Source organism: Myotis lucifugus, unplaced genomic scaffold (assembly GCF_000147115.1).
Source record: "Myotis lucifugus unplaced genomic scaffold, Myoluc2.0 scaffold_1167, whole genome shotgun sequence".
Classification (NCBI taxonomy): Eukaryota; Metazoa; Chordata; class Mammalia; order Chiroptera; family Vespertilionidae; genus Myotis; species Myotis lucifugus.
The window spans coordinates 66,114-86,526 of NW_005872215.1; the positions used below are offsets into that span (position 1 = coordinate 66,114).

Consider the following 20,413-nt stretch of genomic DNA (forward strand, 5'->3'; position numbering starts at 1 on the left):
ACTATCCGGCCCCCACGCTCCTCACCCCCCCCCCTCCCCCACCCACCACCACCGGCACCACCACCCTACCCCGGCCCTTTCTTCATTTTAATATCAGGAGACGTTTGGAAATTTTCCAATGCAGTCTTGATAACCTTTCACTTCAATTTCTTGTATAGCAGTATGAGTGCTTTAGATTCCTTGCATGTGAAGCAATTTTGAACTATCCATAGAAAAGTAGTTAATGTTTCAGGAGGAGTTTCCTTCCCGGTACAACAAAGTCTTTATGAATATTCACTTACTTCTCTTGGCCAATTCAATTGAAGTCGACATGAGTTTAAATTTTTATTTTTAACTTTACTCGTCCTGGGTTGTGGACAGAGCGGTCCTGTTGACCTGTGGAGCCTGCAGAGAAGCTCGAGCCCGGGCCTTGACCACACAGGAGCAGAGGAGGGGTCCGAGGGACCCAAACTCTGCCCGATAGGCATCCTGATTGTCAGGGGGTGGGCGCAGCTTTGCCAGAACAGGGGCACAGCGCTTCAGGAGGAGGCTCTGCACGCAGTCAGCTGCAATTCGGTCAACGTTGCTTTGCACAGGGCCAGCCAGGACTCTTCGGATCCGCTCCCCCTCCTGCTGCAGCCGTGATAGAATCAGAGTTTTCGTCACATCATGTCCCAGCTCGGCCAGGCCTGCAATGGAGCCGTAACGTGTGGTCCACGGAGTGCTCTCATCCACCCAGCTCTTGGTGAAGGTCTTGGTGACCCGGGACTGGATGTTGTTAGTGGTGGTGCTGAAACGCTTGCAGATCTGGGCCACCAGGCGGGCAGCAAAGTCCCGGAGTGCCCAGTGATTGTCCACATCTGGCCTCAGACACAACTGTCTGCTCACAACGCAGGTCATCACAGCTGGAATCAACTCATGCAGCTATTTTTCTAGGTACAGCGTAGGGTTGTCCATCAGTGCCTTCACCATGCGCATCAAGTAGCTGAGCAGGGCCAGGTCGTTCTGCACCACGTTCACACGGACCCCCTCTGAGATGAACATGCTGAATCGTGGCAGCATCTGATAGAGCCCTGGGTCTGTTGCGATGCTCTGAAGGGCTTCCGCCCTCTTGGCTTCACATGACCCCACACAGGCCTCAGTGATCACCTTGTAGTACAGTTGCTGCTCCACAGACAACTCATGGCTGCTCCGGGGCTTTAATCGGAAGGGGCCCCCCTGCAGGAGGGGTCGTGCCTTCTTCTTCGCCTTCCCTTTGCCATCAGCCGGAGCAGCCCCTGGACCTTTGCTTTGCAAGGGTCCACCTTCCTCCTGGCCTGGCTTTGCTGACTTCGGGGGTTCTGTGACCTCAGCCTTCTGCTGCTCTTTGGGAGCTGGAGGAGGATTCTCTGGGATAGCTGGCTGGCAGCCTTCAATGCTCAACCAATGAGCTTTGAGGCAGACGTCCAGGGGCGCCAGTACCTCCTCACGGAAACGAGGTGTTTTGGTGATAATTTGAAAGCCATTGGGCACCACACACCTTTGTTTCATGGTCTCTTTGAGAACCAGGAGGAAGAATATATGAAAGGGATCATGGACTCCTTTTCAGAAGCGAATATTTATGTTAGAGACCACTGGGATCTGATGGTTTCATTCTACTGTCTGGGGTACTGCCAGCATCTACAGAAACTTAAGCTGAGTATTCAAAACATCTTTGAAAAGAGGTCTAATGAGCAATCAACTCCTAGGTGAGTCTTAAAATTTGTTCCTTTTATTGTTAGTGTTGATACAATTACAGAGGTCCCCATTTCCTCCCTGTGCCCCCCTACCCAACCTTGGACCCCCCACTTCCCTCTGGCCATCACCACACTGTTGTCTGTCTATGGGTGATGCCTATAGGGCAGTGGTCAGCAAATGGCGGCTCATGAGCCACATGCGGCTCTTTGGCCCCTTGAGTGTGGCTCTTCCACAAAATACCAACTTCTGCTCATGGGCCACAAAGTTTCAATCACACTGTATGTGCGCATTCATACGTGGTTTTTTGTGGAAGAGCCACATTCAAGCGGCCAAAGAGCCCCATGTGACTCGCAAGCCCCAGTTTGCCGACCACTGCTGTAGGGTCTTTGGTTAATCCCTTCAGCTTCTTTCATTTTGTTATTTCCTGTATTTCTAAGACCTGCCCATAACTCTAGTGCTTGCTGACCATCCTGGGGCTGAAAATAAAGGAAATACAGTCATCTCTAACGACTGGTGACTTTTTACAATCTCTTGGCTGCAGTTTACATGAGGGTTTCTGGGTTAAACATCAGCCTCATTGACATCTGGAGCCATCAATTATTTGCTGTCCTGTGACTTGTAAGCAGTTACTTTTTAAAAATATATTTTATTGATTTTAGAGAGGAAGGGAGAGAGAAAGATAGAAACATCAATGATGAGAGAGAATCATTGATGGGCTGCCTCCTGCAGGCCCCCCACTGAGGATTGAGCCCACAACTCAGGTATGTGCCTTTGGCCGGAATCCAACCTGGGACCCTTCAGTCTGCAGGTCGATGCTCTATCCATTGAGCCAAACCAGCCAGGGCAATGTAAGCAGTTTCATAGTATCTCTGACTTTTACCCACGAGACACCAGTAGACTGGCTCACCTAGTTGTGACCATTTTAATAAAAAGGCTTTGGACATTACCAAATATCCCAAATCACCCACTGGCTTAACCTCAGTTCTTCTGACCTATTGTGTGGATTAACTGAAATAATCCAGATAAATTTCTTCAGGATGTTCCTAATAGCATAGACTGTGAAAAATGTACCATCAATACCAGTGTGATCATCGATATAGGTACTGGGATAAGGACGTGGACCTTAGAGGGTGGGGCATTATTCTGCTTACTATAGATAGTTAGGGGGAAAGTAATACTTGGCCAAAAACCTGAATTAAGTCAGGTTTAAAATGTCCATGCCCAAACCGGTTTTGATAGGTGGATAGAGCGTTGGCCTGCGGACTGAAGGGTGCCAGGTTCGATTCTGGTAAAGGGCATAAACCTACCTCTGTTGCTGGCATATCCACAGTAGGGGGTTTGCGGGAGGCAGCTGGTCCATGTTTCTCGCACATCGATACTTCTAACTCTCAATCCCTCTCCCTCTCTCTCTGTAAAAAAATCAATACAAAATATAAGATTTCCAGAAATAAAACCACAGTTAAGAAGATTTCATTTGGAAGGGGGGTGGGGTGGTCAGGGAATCAGCTTGGTTAGACATTTTAAAATAAACCAAAGTAAAAATCCAAATGTTAGAAATTCAGGCAAAACTACATTTAGATGCAAAATCAATGCTTTTAATCTGCTTGTCTGTACTTTGAAAAAAAAAAGAAAGGGAAAGCTCTCCCTGCCAGGTCAAGTTTTTTTGTTGGGGGGGGGGGGATGGCAGTAGGCTTTGTTCTTTTGGCAGGTCCACTCAGTCATTGTAGATATTACTGCCCTGTTAATAAAAAAATATATGCGTCTCTGTAAAGCATTAAAGAAAAATCCAAAGATGAGATGGCTGAGGTCTCAGCTCAAGTATCTCCAAATACAATGTTGCCCATTCCCTGATCTTTCCATGTGTTATTTCTTGGTTGTTTTCCAGATCAATGCCATTCTCTCTTTGTGAGCCTCTGTGGTGCAAGCTTTTTTGTAGGGTTGGATTTGTTCAGAGCCCCATCCTGGGATCGACATGTTCCACTGGCTCTCTAGGTGCAGCTGGACGTCCTTCACCTCCAGGGTGCTGGACTTGCGATGCCGAGCAAGCTGGCAGGCTGCTGTCACTACACTCTCGATAAAATCATCAGTAGTCTGCAGCAGCAACTCCTGTACATCTTCATCCAATTGCTCATTCGGGTCCACTTCCCTTACTAAGTCTTGTAATTTCTTCTTGGTCAACACCTGGTTGTTTTCAGGGCTCAGACGCCCACCAGACACAGGTGTGCCTGGTATCTTTACCACTGTAGTGCTATTGGCCATGGAGCCTTGTGGAGGGGTGCTGGCTGGTTCTGGGTGCCCATGACCAGCGTAAAATGCCTGGTCTGTAGCCATATTCCCTGGGAACGTCTCCAATGGGACGGGAACAAACCCGGCCTGAAGTCAGCTCCTGATGGAGAGCGACGGAAGGTAAGGACTCAGTAACAGGTTCACAGTTCTGGGGAGAAGAGAAGAGAGAATGAGATAGGATTCACCTGCTGATCCACCCAATATAATAAACACCCCTCACTTGTCCCATATTGAATAACCTGGAAGTTAACCCATAGTATTTTTCTTTTAAGAATATTTCATTTTATTGATTTTAGAAAGAGACGAATGAAGAGGAGAGAGAGGGGGGGAGAGAGACAGAGAGAGACAGAGAAAGACAGAGAGAGCCAGAGAGAGACAGAGAGAGAGAAAGAAAGAAAGAAAGAAAGAGAGAGAGAGAAAGAAAGAAAGAAAGAAAGAAAGAAAGAAAGAAAGAAAGAAAGATTAGTTGACACCTGCTGGCCCTCCAATGGGGACTGAGCCTGAAAGCTGGGCATGTGCCTGACCAGGAAACAATCCAGTGATCTGTTGGTTCATTGGTCGACACTCAACAACTGAGCCAAACCGGCCGAGCTCCAAAATCTATTTCAACAATAACATCAGCGTTTATTGCTTCTCCTCAAGACAACTCAGTTGGTTAGTGTGTCTATCTCCTAGGTCAAGTTTGCAGGTTCCGTGCCTGGTCAGGGCACAGACAGAAGTCAACCAATAAATGCAATGCTAAGTGCAACAAGAAATCTCTCTCTCTCTCTCTCTCTCTCTCTCAAAAATCATCAATTAAAAAATATAAGATACAATATTTCCATTGGTAAATTACAAGCACAATTTGGTCATGATTCTATAGGAAAATACAGAAAACAAATATTTACAACCTGGCATTGCATGGGATTCAGTATGCTGAGTGAGAGAGGCCCGTCAGACAGACAAGTTATCCCAAGATTTCCCTTCGATGTGGAATCTACAGAACAAAGTGAATGACCAAACACACTCCTAGGCACCAAGAACGGACTGATAGTCGTCGTGACTGGGCCTGGGGAGGAGGCGGGGGGGGGAGATAGAGGAGGCACTGCAACGCCCCCTAAGATGCACCCCCATCACACTTCCCAAATTAAAAATTAATCTGGTCAAAATGCCAACATTGGCCTTGTCTGAAATGCGCTCGTTTAAAATAGAAACCACGCCCTGTGTGTGAAGGAGGGCCAGGGGAACCCATGGTTTCCACAGGATCTCAGAAAAGATGCACAGGGCACAAACCCAGGACTTTTAAGACCAACCTCCGTGCATCCATCTGTGCATTGTTCCGCCGAACCATTCATCCACCCACCCACCCATCTATCCATCCCTCCATCCATGCATCAGTAATCACTCACTTCCAAACCCCAGGCCTCGGACGCCCTCGCCCTACACACCGCCTGGCAGTCCAGACTGGGGAACTCAGTGCCAGGCGCTGAAACCCGCCTGTTTATATACCCGCTCCAGGCATCACTTCCTGTTCCCGCCCCGCCCTGTGATTGGTTAGAGACCAGGGTTGATCCATTTTTCATAATCCGCTGGGACATGGTTTCCGGGAGAAAAACTCCTGCAGCCGCATGGGGCGTGTTGGCCTATGAGCTGCTTCGCACGCATCTGAAGTGTTTGAAGGACCCAGACACGCAGACCGGGCCCTGGCAGGTGTGGCTCAGTGATACCAGTGCGTGCCTGGGTGCCGAGGGGTCACGGAGGGTCACGGGTTCGGTTCCCTGTTTGGGCACATGCCCTGGTTTTGGGTTCAAGCTCAATAGGTTCAATGTTTCTCTCCCGCCCAACCCCCGCCCCCTCTCTTTCTGTCCCTAGAAGTAATTTAAATAGAAAATAATTTATTTTTTAAAAAATAAAAAAGCCTGCCCTTACCTGCTGGGCTCAGTGGACAGAGCATCAGCCTGAGGCCTGAAGTGTCCCCGGTTCAATTCTGGTCAAGGGCAGGTACCTTAGTTGTGGGCACATGTACCTTGGGAGCCGGTGTGCAGGAGGCAGCTGATTGATGTTTCTCTCTCACGATGTCTCTAGTTCTCTGTCCTTCCACCTTCCTCTCTGTAAATAATCAATAAAATACATTTAACATAAATAAATCAAAAAGCCCAGCCTGGTCTGCAGGCGATGGATACCCGGTCGCAGTCCTGTAGGATTCCCCTTGGTGGGAGCTCGCTGCCATCTCTCCTCCTCAGTCACGCTGTGGGGTGACCGTCACCCGTGAGAGCCAAGGGAAGCCGTGAGTTCTGAGCCCTTGGAAGTGGCTGGACCTGGAGGGTGAGGGGGGTCCAGGAGTGGGACTGAGATGGATTCAGGGACCAGGTGGGGGCGGCCCAGGCTGCTCCCACCTCTCGTCTGTCAGGTGGGGTGGGGCCTGGCCTTGCCCCTGTTCCAGGCCAAGTGCCGGATACGGGAGGGGGTGCAGAGGCAGAGGAACTACAGAGCCCCTGGCCAGGCCCCAAGGAGCTGGGACAGAAGGACCACCCCTCACCCCAGCCAGGCCCGCACAGACCTCTGGGAGCACCAGCCCGGCCCCTGGTTACAGCCCAGTCTCCAGAACCACAGCCCCAGCGGGCCTGGTCCTGAGCAGGCCCTTTCCCTGCCTCTGAGAGGGACGTGGGGTGACCTGATCCTGGGGCCCAGTGGGTATGCGTATCTCCCGCGGGTGGAAATGGGGGAGCCTTCGCCTCCATCGCCTCTCACCGGGTCCCCGTTCTAGACTCAAGGGCAGGAACGGCTGTCCAGGAGCTGGGTGGGTTCCCAGAAACCCCTCTCCTCCCCCCGCACCCGAGGGTGGCGCCCCCACAGAACCCGGAACGGGGCTGGCACCTCATCAGTGACTTTATTTCTGGGCAGATGCTGGTGAATTGTTTCCAGGCTCTTCTCAGAACAGGCATTTCCGTCCCGCTCCTGCCTTCCTGGGTTGCAGAGCACGGAGCCCGCCTCCAGGCCCCTCCTCTGCTTTCAGCTGCCCCTCTGTCCAAGGAGCCCACCCGTGCTCCTCTCCTGGGCCCCTGGACCGCCTCGCTGCCTCCCATCCCCCGTAAGGTGTGTGCCGGAGAGAGAGGGGGCAGGGGACTATGCAGAGGCCCCTTTCAGGGGGCGGGCGTGAGGAGGGGTGGACAGAGGGGAGATCTGGGTGCCTCCACTTCTCATTGCCCTTTGCGAACTGGGACAAAATTCAAAAGAAAAACACACGCTACTTTGAACTCAGGAATAAGGTCAAGTCCACTCGGAACAGAAACTCCCCCAGCCCCAACCATGGGCAGCTCCACCCGCGCACTGGCCCTGGCCCCCACCTCTAGGGAAAGTGGGGTTTGGGGCAGAAACAGCTGGGAAGGACCCGAGGACTTTGGGGTACAGGTCTTCTTAGACCAGGGAGGAGCCAGGCAGGGGGGGGTGGCTCCTGGTGGCCAGGCTGGGCTGGAGGAGGCAGCAGGCAGCACCATGGGAGGCGGCTACCCCAGAGGCCAGGGCAGAAAGGGCTCCCCACCCTCAGGAACAATCATGGCTCCTTAGATGTCTGTGGAATGAGTTGGTGTTTCTTGGCGGTATGAGGAAGACCAGCTGTGGCCAGCCCACTGCTGCCATGTGGAGCTCTTCCTCTAGGCCCCCATCCTTCTCCTGTCAGTCACTCACCCCACAGACACCCCTGAGCACCCAGTGTGTGTGCCAGGCTCTGACTCTGGGGAACTCTGAGTCACGTAGAGTAGACAGTGCCACTGAACAGACTCTGGAGTGAGGAGGGGAGGCACTGTAGTGAGTGTTGACGCCTGTAGCTGAGCTGTCCTGGAAACAGACAGCACAGACCGAGGCTGCCTCCATGAGGTATCATGGAATTTGTCTGCAGTGCAACATCACACCAACCACATGGGTATGGGGCCATGAGATAAGTGCACAGGAGACCCAGCCGTGCCCAATGAGTCCTGATCTGGGCTTCTGCTGGTGTTTCCTGGAAGGGAGAAGCAGTTTTTCACAAGGGCGGAGCAGGCATGCCCAGGGCACCCTACTTGGGTTCAAATCCAAGCTCAGGACTCATTCCCTGGGTGACCTCGGGACAGTCCCCCCCCCAGCCCCAGGCCTGTTCCTTTTCTATGAGCAGGTGTGATGGTTAGTACCCACCTCGGGCACCTGTCCTCGGACAGTGGTGTTGACAGTGGAGATCTTACAAGGGAAGCTCTGTCCTGGCTCTTAGACATTTTTGTTTTTGCCTTTTCATTTTCATTTTATTTTATTTTAACTTTTTTGTTGTTGTTGTTCTTGTTGGTGCTAAAGCTCACTGGTTGATATATTTTCCATTGATATTTTAGAGGGAGTGGACAGGAGGCAAAGAGACAGAGAGAAACATCTATTGAAAGAGACACATTGATTGGTTGCCTCCCCCAAGCTCGGGATCAGCGTCTAGGATCCTGCCCCCAACCAGTACATGTCCTTTTCAGAAGACGAAGAGGGCTCCTCTGGGAAGAAAGGTGGCTTTTCTTTCTTCCCAATTGCATATGCCTTTGCCTCTATAGTCGGTATTGCGTATGTTCCGGTGCTGGTGAGCTTTGCACCTTTCATGGTAGGATCTGTCACTTCCATCATGAAACTTCTGGGGATTCCCGTGCTCTTTTTAATCCTAGGACGAGATTCGAAGTGTTTGTCCCCATTGGTTGGGCAATTCTTAATATAATGGCCAGGTCTACCACAGTGGAAACAGGTGTAAGATGGAGGTGGTGGACCTAGAGTCTTCTTCATGTAATTGATGGGGTCGTATGCACGGCCAGACTGCCACATCATGGCTTTAATTTTATCTTCTTCAGAAGCATTGGCTTCAGCCAGATTGGCAGTCTTGGTAAGCTGGGCCAGAGACATAGGTGCAGAAGAGTCGTCAGTGACTTTTGAAGTTCCCATCGCTGGTTCAGTTCGACGTATAACGTCCGTCTGGCTTGTAGATTTCACACCTCCAATAGGAATTCTTCTAACAAGGACAGACGTATTCTTAGGAATCAGAGCATTATCATCAGTGTACTCTTCCGCGGTCTGCGCGCTGCTGATCTGCACTTGGCAGCTTTCAGCTTCTCTCTGCCCAGAATCTGCGTCTTTAGGTCTCGGAGGGAGATGTGCCGCCCATCAAAGGTGACGATGGCATAGTTGAGTGTGGAAGCGAATTTATAATGCACACAGGACATGGTGCCAAAGTACTCCTCAGTTTGGGCGAGGAGACGTGGACACGCTCAGTACACGTATACTTATGAACTGAAGAGCAGAATATGGGCATACACAGAACACTCGCAAGACACCGAAGGACCAAAGGCCTTGGTTTGAACACCCCCTCCCCACAGCAGGGGCGTGAGAACCGCAATCCGTGGAATCACTTCCTGTGCAGGAGGCAGGCCAGGCGGGCCAGGGCGGGCCAGGGCCCGAGGGCCCGGGGCTCTGCCAATGGGCACCGGGCACCCGGGCCGCGTCGTCACGGGGGGGGTCCCCCTCTCTCTCACTCTCAGCCAGCAGGCAGTGCAGTCAGCAGCGGTGAGTCAAAACGTTTTAAGTCCCAGTGACCCCGGGAGGGTCCTGGGTCCTTAGTGCAGCCGCACCTTCCGGGGGCTCTCTCCGTGGTTTGGGGGGCCCCGGGCCCCCGCGAGAAGACCAAAGTCGGCGAAGAAGAAATGACACGCAGTACAGCGGTCAGTTGATCAGCAGCCTAGCCAGGTTCTAGCTAGCCAGGTGCTTCAGAGGCTTCTATGTCCCGGGACCGGGTCTTGGCGAGACGTCTCCCCTGAAAGCTCACTTGGAGAAGGAGGTCGGCGACGGCGACCAAGACAACAAGCCTAGGGCTGAGAAGCTCCGCACCCAGGACCTTACTTTCTTTTATAGCGCCAGAGCGTAGTGGGAGGAGCCAAATCAGCCGCTCGACCAATCAGCCGCCCCCTGGACTGTGAAGTCACAAGTTGGGTGCACATGCCCCCAAGCTAGGTCCCGCGAAAGTACGGAAAGGAAAGGTCCTGCTGAACCTGGTATTCATTCCTCCAAGGGAATGGGCCGGGCGAGGGTGAAGGGTGGGGGGTGGGGGTGGGGGGACGGAAGCGGGTAGACCCGAGACGCAAACACACAGCATGAAGCTGGCCTTGGAGGTCATGGGAGGCAGAGGCTGAAGTTGATGTGAATAAAATGTGTATGGTTTTGTATATTAGCGTGCCCCCTGCTGGCCCTTCCCCACTCAGGTCAAGTCCAGGCACCGGCCTCTGGCTGCAGGAGAGTGGCTTGCATTGGCGCTTTTCGACCAGCAGAGGGCGGGGACGGCCCCGCCCTGGCTCACCCCGCCCCTCCCCCTTCCCCTGCCCCATGCTCCCTCTCTGGATGGATGGGATGGTCAGGCCCCCGCCCACAGGCTGGATCCATGTCATTTCTAAGGAGTTTTTTTTGTTTTTGTTTGTTTGTTTGATTTGTAAGATTTATTTTTTAAAAGAGGATTTTCTTAAGGAGGTTAATTTTTTTCTTATTTTTCAATTTTAAAAGGAGTGTTTTTGGTTTGGCTTTGGGGTTTTTTTTTAAAACCAGTTCAGAAGGTCAAACCTTCAAAGTGCATGCAAGCTGCTCCTCCTAGGGGGCACGGACTGAATGTTCGAGAGCATCTCCAGGAAGGCCTGCGGGGATGGTGCCTCCACCTTCTGGGAGGATTTCTGGACTCTGCCGAACAGGATGAAGTATTTTGCCTCCAGCCAGATGAACTCGGAGTGGTTCTCATCGAACAGGATGAAGACTCCAGGGCGGCGCCTGGCCAAGACGAACGTAGGGAAGTCAACAGTGATGGTTTCTATGCTCGCTATAGGAACACATCCTGCGGGTTAGGGGTAATTCTGGTCTCCTGAGCTCAGGCCCACAGGCAGAACAAACGGAACAGGCTGCTCCTCCAAAGCTGCAGCCCTGGACTCCCCGATGCTCGGCTGGGCAGGGTCCTGCCATCCACGGCCCTGGCTTTCCTCAGTCCCGTGTTCTTGCTGCTGCTCGCAGATCACCTGCTCGCCAATCTACTGGACCACGGTGGAGAGCTCCTTGAAGTTGCAGAAGATCTCACCATCTGGCCTGTGGATGCGGCCCATGAGATGGATCTCTACCTTAGTGTTCATTCACTGTCCCGTGATGCGGGTGACCCTGGCATACTTCCCGCCATTTTGGCCCCAGTAACTTGGCAGCTGCCATTTTGTTTTTAAAATATATTTTATTGATTTTTTTTCCAGAGTGGAAAGAAGAGGGATAGAGAATTAGAAACCTCAAAGATAGAGAAACCTCAATCAGCTGCCTCCCGCACACCTCCTACTGGTGTTGTGCCCACAACCAATGCATATGCCCTTGACAGGAATTGATCCTGGGACCCTTTAGTCCGCAGGATGGTGCTCTGTCCACTGAGCCAAACCAGTTAGGGCGGCAGCCGCCATTGTGAAATGGCAAAGGTCAATCCCTCTCTTTAATCCTCTCCCTTCCGCCCCTCATCCCGCGTTTTAACTTCCGCGTTTGGATAGCACAAAATGCAAGTACAAAACATTGCACAAGTGTACGTTTTACTATACGGAAGTGGATTAATATCTTTGTGTCATTGGTGTGTGTATGTGTGTGTGTGTGTGTGTGTGTGTGTGTGTTTTAAAATATATCATTATTGATTTCAGAGAGGAAGGCAGAAGGAGAGAGCGATAGTACATCCACGATGAGAGAGGATCACTGGTCAACTGCCTCCTGCACACTCCACACTGGGGATGTAGCCTCCAAACCAGGGGTGTACCCTTGACCAGAATCGAACCCGGGAGGCTTCGTGGTCCACAGGCTGACACTCTAAACACTAAGCCAAACCAGCTAGGGCCATTTTGCTGTTGTTGTTTAAAAACAGATTGGAAGGGAGAGGAAGAGGGAGAGGGAGAGGGGAGGGAGAGGGAGATGGAGAGGAAATTGATTTTCCACTTGTTTATTCTTGTGTCCCTTGATTTAAAAAAAATACAAAACTAACAATGAGGGAATTTGTGGTCTCTACCCTGGGACCCTGGGCTGTGCCCTGAGGGCACTGGAAAAAAGGAAAGTGACTTGTTACCATGGCCTTCACGAGTCCAAAGACATGTGATCCTAGAGGTATAGAAAGATAATAGGCCCAGATACCAGTAAGGTCAAAGATGATCTCTCTCAGGGAAGATACCCGGCCTAGGGCCTGACTACACCCTCACTATAGACTGCTTACTACTTTTAAAAGCCTTTTATTTTCAGAACATCCTGGGTGATCTCTTTAGGTGTCTGAGTTTGCAAGCCCAGGCCAGGCCTCCCGGGAGTGGGTCAGGTGATCATGTGGCCCCTTTTCATCCACAATGCAAAGCTTCTTATGTATTTACACCTTCTATTTTATCCTATGGCATTCCATTTCATTTTATTAAGTGATGTCTCCCCCAATACATTCAATTGCAAAAACAACAGCAACAACAACAAAGAGAAAATGAATCCCCCATTGTTGTCCCTGGAGTACTCGCCTCGTTTAGGCTTTCAGAGTTCCTGGGGTGTCAAGGGTCCAGGTACACAAATAGTGTTCTAGGTACATCCACTCGGTCCTCAGTCACACCCAATCCCCCCCACACCCACACCCCGCCAAACACACACACACACACACACACACACACACACACACACACACACACACAAACACGAAAAAAAAGAATAAAAATCTCCAGTCCCCCTTTCACTGCCATTCCGCCTGCGGGGCCTTCCGGGGGAAAACCCAGGTGGTGGACGCCAGGGCATAGGGGATAGTGGGTCTGGGTTAGGGTCAGATCTAGGGTCAGGGTCATGGGAAACATAAGTGTCAGGGTCAGGTCATTGTCAGGTTTGGGTTAGGGTGAGGGTGAGGGTAGTTTGGGTTAGGGATGGGGTTGTTAAGTTTAGGTTTAGGGGTTCTGCATGGAACCCTGCAGAATGCAAGGCTGGGCCTACTCTGGCAGTCAGCACCCAGTGGTGGGAGAGGCCCAGCATCCCCGGAGGTGCAGCCCTGGAGTTGGGGAAGGGGTGGAGCTGGAATGCCACTCAGACCCAAACCGGAGGCCCTGGGAGGCATCTCATCACTGGACTTGTAGGTTCTCTTGATTTTCTAGAAGGTTCCAACAACTCTGAGTTTAGAAAGCCTTCGCTTTCTTCCACCTTCGAAGATCTGTATGTTTACTTCCTGGACCATCTCCTGCAGCACTGTCCCTCTCCTTCTCTTTTGACTTTGTACTATCCTTCTGATTGTGGCTGTCTCTTGTTGAAAGCTTTTCTGGATGGTTGCTACCACCTACGCTTCTACTTCTACGACTTTTGCCACCCAAACCATCTTCTCTGCGGCCCCTTGTAAGGGGAGAATTCCTGATATGAAGTGGTAGAAAGCTCTCTGGAGAAAAGTTCTCTCCATTTGCTGACGGTCAAGGCTGTTTTCCAGCAGCATAATCTTTGTAGCGTTTTTCATTACACTCCCTGTATTTCCTCTCCCATTCTCGGTAATGCTCTCTTACAAATGGGTCTCTAAAGTTAACACTCCTCCCATCATAAGCTTTTCTGTCATAGGGTGGTGGAACGTCTCTGTATCTCTTAAAATATTCACGTTCTGTTTCCCCTTGTGGTACAGTGCGTTTATTTGGAGACTGTCCCCTAAATGCTTGAGGGGACCTTGATCGCAAAGGATGTCGCCTATATAGTGGTGACCTTGACCTAGATCGACGACGATATCCATGAGATCTAGACCTAGACCTTGGGCGGTAATTTCGACTCTTGCCTCTGCCTGTTCTGGGGCATGGCAGTGATCGAGAATAGGAATGAGAGTGTGAATGGCTAGGTGATCGAGAATGAGAACGTGAGCGCCCTGAACCACGTCTTGATTTTGCGTAATCAGAAGGACTTCTGGGGTATGAGGAACCACTGTAGGGATATTTAGACTTAGACTCTTCTTTTAGCCGTTGCTGCTCTCTATAGAATTCTTCCCTGGACAGAAGTGGTGCTTGTGCTGCTGGGATGGTATTTGAGTGAGCAGTCTGCACTCCTGATGATACCCAAGGTGCTGATAAATTGGCAGAAGGACTTCTGGAGTATGCGGAACCACTGTAGGGATATTGAGACTCTTCTTTTAGCCGTCGCTGCTCTCTGTAGAATTCTTCCCTGGACAGAAGTGGTGCTTGTGTTGTTGGGATGGTATTTGAGTGAGCAGTCTGCACTCCTGATGATACCCAAGGTGTTGATATTTTGGCAGAAGGACTTCTGAAGTATGAGGAAGCACTATAGGGATATTTAAACTTAGACTCTTCTTGTAGCCGTCGCTGCTCTCTATAGAATTCTTCCCTGGACAGAAGTGGTGCTTGTGCTGCTGGGATGGTATTTGAGTGAGCAGTCTGCACTCCTGATGATACCCAAGGTGCTGATAAATTGGCAGAAGGACTTCTGGAGTATGCGGAAACACTGTAGGGATATTGAGGCACTTCTTTTAGCCGTCGCTGCTCTCTGTAGAATTCTTCCCTGGACAGAAGTGGTGCTTGTGTTGTTGGGATGGTATCTGAGTGAGCAGTCTGCCCTCCTGATGATACCCAAGGTGTGGAAAAGTTGGCTGGCTCTGCAGGGAACCTGGGGGAGGAGGGACGCTATACCCAGCAGGTGGTGACTGTTCAAGCAAAGATGGGGTTCCGAGCTCAGGCACCTGGTAACCTTTCTCCTCCACAAGGGCAGACATTGCTATTGAAGAGGTTCCCTTTGAATGTTCGAAGGCGAGGGCTGCAGCCGGCAATATTTTACGATCGGAATCCTGGAAAGGCCCATCTGGTTTTTCCAAGTGGACTGATATGGAGACGGTTGCAGTTACATCGGGTACAGGCACTGGGGTAGATGAATTTCCAGGCGCAGCAGGGGCTAAGGAAGACTGATTAGAAGTGAACGAAGGTATAGAGGGAGCCGGGTGGCCTGATGAAGACGCCACTGGAATCATCGGAGGATCTTGCTGTCTTGATATTGGAGATCTCATCAGAGGCTGTCGATTCCGCTGAAGGAGTGGTCTCCGAGGCGGTATCGGCGGTGGTGGTGGGGGTAACGGTTTCCGTAGTCCTGTTGTAGAACCACCAGTTCCATTTTTGAAGTTATTAACAGCCTGTCGCAAGGCTTTATTGGCAACTAAAGCATTGGGAGAGACATCATGTTGATGACACGTTGGGCATGTATGGTCCTCTGATTCCAAGAGCGCTGTTCTTATACACTCATCACAGTAGCTGTTCGCACAGCAGGGAATGATAGCGGCATCAGTCACGATGTCTTTGCAGATGAGACAGAGCAACTCGTCTGGGATAGGGTCGTCCTTTTCAGAAGACGAAGAGGGCTCCTCTGGGAAGAAAGGTGGCTTTTCTTTCTTCCCAATTCCATATGCCTCTGCCTCTATAGTCGGTATTGCGTTGGCGAGCAGGGGCAGCTCACGCCGCCGGTGATCCAGCAGCCGCCCAAGCCCGGAGCACGGATCCGGCTCCCGCAGGTGACGCTGATGCAGACGCCCCCGGTGGCCCTCCGGCAGCCCCACCACCTCCTCGTGCTGACCACAGCCCAGCAGACCCAGCTGAACCCACTGCAGCCAGTCCCGGTGGTGAAACCTGCTGTGTTACCTGGAACCAAAGCTCTTTCTGCTGTCTCGGCCCAAGCAGCTGCTGCGCAAAAAAATAAACTCCAGGCGCCCGGGGGAGGCTCGTTTCGGGACGACGATGACATTAACGATGTGGCGTCCATGGCTGGAGTAAACCTATCGGAAGAAAGGGCAAGGATCTTAGCCACGAGCTCTGAGGTTGTGGGCACGCTTACACGGTCTTGCGAAGACGAAACCTTCCTCCTGCCAGCGCCTCAGCAGAGAAGGATATTGGAAATAGGTAAGAAACACGGCATAACGGAACTGCACCCCGACGTCCTGAGTTACGTGTCACGCGCCACGCAACAGAGGCTGCAGAACCTCGTGGAAAAGATATCAGAAACGGCTCAGCTGAAGAACTTTTCTCATAAGGATGATGACAGATATGAGCAGGCGAGTGATGTTCAGGCTCAGCTCAGATATTTTGAACAACTCGATCAGATTGAAAAACAGAGGAAAGATGGACAGGAAAGAGAGATTTTAATGCGAGCAGCCAAGTCTCGCTCCAGACAAGAGGATCCAGAACAATTAAGGCTGAAACAGAAGGCGAAAGCGATGCAGCAGCAGGAGCTGGCGCAGATGAGGCTGCGTGACGCCAATCTCGCCGCGCTGGCAGCCATCGGGCCCCGCAAGAAGCGGAAAGTGGACTCCCCGGGACCGGGCTCCGGGACAGAGGGATCCGGCCCGGGATCTGCAGTCCCCGGCAGCTCCGGCGTGGGAACCCCCCAACAGTTCACACGACAAAGGATCACGCGGGTCAACCTCAGGGACCTCATATTTTGTCTAGAAAAAGAACGTGAGACACGCCGTTCACTGTTGCTCTATAAAGCGTTCCTTAAGTAGCACAGGACCTGCGGCATCTCCTTAGAGACGCCTGGGGACATTTTTATATATTTGCAGATGACGCCTTTTTGTAACAAGCAAATGGGATATTGTTTAAAAAACAGCCACCTCTTTGCCATGGAACCGTTTTTATATTCCCGTTTCTAAGTCAACTCTTCAGTCCGGAAGAAAACAAGTTTCTGTAACAGAGAAAACAAGGCCCATGGGCACTCTTTTTTTGTTTTGTTTTGTTTTAATATGGGAAGAATTTAATAAAGTTATCAGCTATTTGTCTGTATTTCTGGAATACTTAAAACTTCCTTCACATTTAAGCATAATCCCTATTGCCTTATCACACAGTAATTCTTAAATGATACAGGCTAATCCCTAGTCCTGCCCTTGTTCAAATTCTCACAAACCTTGACTTAATGAAGGACGAACTAGTGGGATGGATGGAGGAGATGGTACATATTGTAAAAGTGCTACTGGTGTTGGCCTGGACACTTAGCCTGAGGGAGTAAAAAGTGAAGGATAATGAATCATAATGGCAACAAACTAAAGGTCTCCAGCTGATTGGAAGGACCAAGCCTTTGTCTTTGTTGGAACCCCAGCTTCTTCCAGCTCACTCTCCACCCACTGCCACATCTCTAATGACACCTGGATTGTCCTTAGTGCAATTGTTTAACTGATATCGTTTATTCTTTATCACCTGTCACAGCAACCATCTTTCCTCTCTTCAACTTTCCTACCACATGTGCATACATTTGTGTGTGTGTGCGCACACACACACACACACACACACACACACCATGCATACACCCAGTGACTGATGTTTAGTGAGCCATTCTAAAGCCAAGTCTAGGGTGCTGTTAATGAAATTTTGCACTTCAAGTTAATGAAGTTCCCTTGCCCTGGGGTGCAGTCCCCCTTCTCCACTTGCCTCCCTCTTCTGTGCCAGGACACAGACTTATCTTGCCTCCCCAGGTGAAATTCTGTTCCCAATAACCAGTTCCCCAATTGCTGGGGTCCATTCCCAGCAGGTCCAGGGGTCCCCAAAGGTGTGGACGGAGTGGGCGAAGAAGGAATGACACAGAGACAGCGTTCAGTCGATCAGCAGCCTAGCCAGGACTCTAGCCAGGATCTCCAGCCAAGTTCTGGTTAGGATCTGATGACCCCATGGGCACTCTTAATGGATAACTAAATCCTAACTCATCTTTGATTGAGTGGCCTTCTTGCCAAAGAAGCCATATATAGAAGCTGACAGAATCGTTTCGCAAATAATTAGCTGCCCTATGTCGCCTCCCAGCGGCTCTTACATTATTTGTGCATTTGGTTTTAGTTCAGCCCCACTTACTGCCTAGGTGTGTGTCTGCAAGCCAATGACCTCATTTCATTTATTTTATTTTTGTATCAGTCAGATGGCAAAGCAAACTGATTTTTAGACTGTTTATCCCCCTTCCCCATTCAGCACTAGGAACACGGCCCACCATGGCCTCTGGGTGAGTCACTCTCCTGCCTCACGGAGCCGGCCTGGGGACTCCTGGATGTGTAGCCGGCATCTGTACAAATGCATTTCATTTGCTATAGTTTGTAAAGCTGTAAAGTTAAAAGAAATGAAAACCTTTTCAGCATAAATATATTTTACTTGCACTGTGTTTTTTAGCTAAAAGTGAAAACTTAGATGAAATAAAATCAAAGTTGAGAAGAATCATCAAAAGACTTTCTCAGTGTGAATCAAGTGTTGAGAATGGCTGGTGTATTTTGTCAGTAATTGTACATATTTTGGCACATAACATGAAACGCCTCTGTAAACTGTAATTATTTTGCTAAGAGACTGTGTGCGAGCTGTGGGCCCTTTACAAATGCCCAGAGCAAGCCCCTTCTTTGTACCTATTTTTTTATTACAAATATACTAATTGGTTCTTTATAGTTTCAGAGGTTATTGTATTAAATTGTCTATTGATAGTACTTTTATGACTGTAAATACTTGGCTTTCTCCGTGGGAGCCTGGCAGTAGACTGATTCGCCAGAGTGGGAGCTGAAAGATCAGTATTTTTTACCGACACCTGAGAACTGTTAACACCTTTTATTTTGTCTTTTAGGAAATCCTGTCTTTCCATTTTTTCATTTAAATTTTGCACAGTTACTTGTTCATATGTAAATATTTTACTTTCAAAAATGAAGTTTTTAATTGCTATTGTTTTACATAGGGTTGAAAGAAAATTAACTCCTTTATTAAAAACAAATTTATCTGAAAATAAAAGAGAATATGGACACAGAACCTGGCTGGAGAACCACCAGAACTTCTCTGGAGATCCTGACCAGAACTTCTCTGGAGATCCTAACCAGAACTTGGCCAGAACTTCGCTGGAGATACGGACCAGAACTTGGCTGGAGTTCCTGGCTAGAGATCCTGGCTAGGCTGCTGATCAACTGAATGCTGCCTCCGTGTCATTCCTTCTTCGCCGACTCCGTGCACACCTTGGGGAACCCCTGGACCTGCTGGGGCTTGACCCCAACACCTCTGATCTCCTTTCCTTTCATTTGGATAGGGTGGGAAGTTTATGATATTTTAATAGCTACATATGATTTAGTACTATATTCCTCACTATATAACACCATGGTGTTTTCTTGCATCAAAATCTTCAGAAGTGCTCCACTTACCATTGTCTCCTGATTCAGACTTCTTAGGTTTACTTAAACATTTTATAATCTTAATTCAAACTATCTTTCCAGATATAGGCCCCATTATCTATTAGATTTCCATCCAGCAAAACTATCTCATTATCTTTGGGTTACTTTAGCTTTTCTTTTTTCATCCTTGTACTTTATCTTCAACATTCCTTTTCCTCCTACTTGCGCTAGAAGCTGGCATACTGTTGTGGACCACTGTTAGTGAGAATGAGACCACTGACTCCAATCAGGTCTTAGCAGCAAGCGAGGATTTACTGAAAGCTGGCCAGCAACTGCAACAGGTCCTCCACACAGGGAGCTCCATCCTGCTGCAGCCCCAAACCTTTCTCTAATAGCCTTTTTAAAGGGTGTCACAAGCTCAACAGCGGGCAGTGTGGTGTCACACCTGGCTGGAGCTTTTAACCACAACCCAGTCTTTGAACACTCCAGTGGAAACTACCTACTCTTTGTACATATTGACATCAAGATACATAGAGTAGCCGAAACCGGTTTCGCTCTGTGGACTGAAAGGTCCCAGGTTCGATTCCGGTCAAGGGCATGTACCTTGGTTGTGGGCACATCCCTAGTAGGGGGTGTGCAGGAGGCAACTGATCGATGTTTCTAACTCTCTATCCCTCTCCCTTCCTCTCTGTAAAAAATCAATGAAATATATATTTTTTTAAAAAAAGATTTTTCCAGACAAAGATGATAGAGGGAGGGTGTTCCAGGCAGAACAGAGCATCAACAAAGGCCAAGTGTGCCTCATCGGTTGGACATCCACCTGTGAACCAGGAGGTCACGGTTGGATTCCAGTCGTTGGGGACTCAATCCCCAGTGGAGGGCGTGCAGGAGGCAGCTGACCCATGATTCTCTCTCATCATTGATGTTTCTACCTCTCTCTGCTTCGCCCTTCCTCTCTGAAATCATTAAGAAAAAAGAAAAAGAAGAGTCCTGGCGGGTTTGCTCAGTGGATAGAGCGCTGATGGCGAACCTTTTGAGCTCAGCGTGTCAGCATTTTGAAAAACCCTAACTTGCCGAAACCGGTTTGGCTCAGTGGATAGAGCGTCCGCCTGTGGACTGAAGGGTCCCGGGTTCAATTCCGGTCAAGGGCATGTGCCTGGGTTGCGGGCACATCCCCAGTGGGAGATGTGCAGGAGGCGGTTGATCGATGTTTCTCTCTCATTGATGTTTCTAACTCTCTATCTCTCTCCCTTCCTCTCTGTAAAAAATCAATAAAATATATATGTAAAAAAAAAAAAAGAAAAACCCTAACTT

The 20,413-nt window shown here is 49.9% G+C and overlaps 1 protein-coding gene and 2 pseudogenes across 1 annotated transcript; all 3 read right to left on the reverse strand.

Moving 5' to 3' along the window:
- Positions 1-336: 336 nt before the first annotated feature.
- LOC102428261 lies at positions 337-1,509 on the reverse strand (annotated as a pseudogene).
- A 2,049-nt stretch (positions 1,510-3,558) lies between these two features.
- On the reverse strand, positions 3,559-4,026 carry LOC111824317 (annotated as a pseudogene).
- A 6,539-nt stretch (positions 4,027-10,565) lies between these two features.
- LOC111824318 (E3 ubiquitin-protein ligase RBBP6-like) lies at positions 10,566-15,747 on the reverse strand. The gene is given in 5 exon segments (XM_023748126.1): positions 10,566-10,813; positions 13,089-13,172; positions 13,175-14,148; positions 14,631-15,589; positions 15,694-15,747. Coding segments are annotated over 5 exon segments (2,319 nt in total).
- Between the last annotated feature and the right edge of the window lie 4,666 nt (positions 15,748-20,413).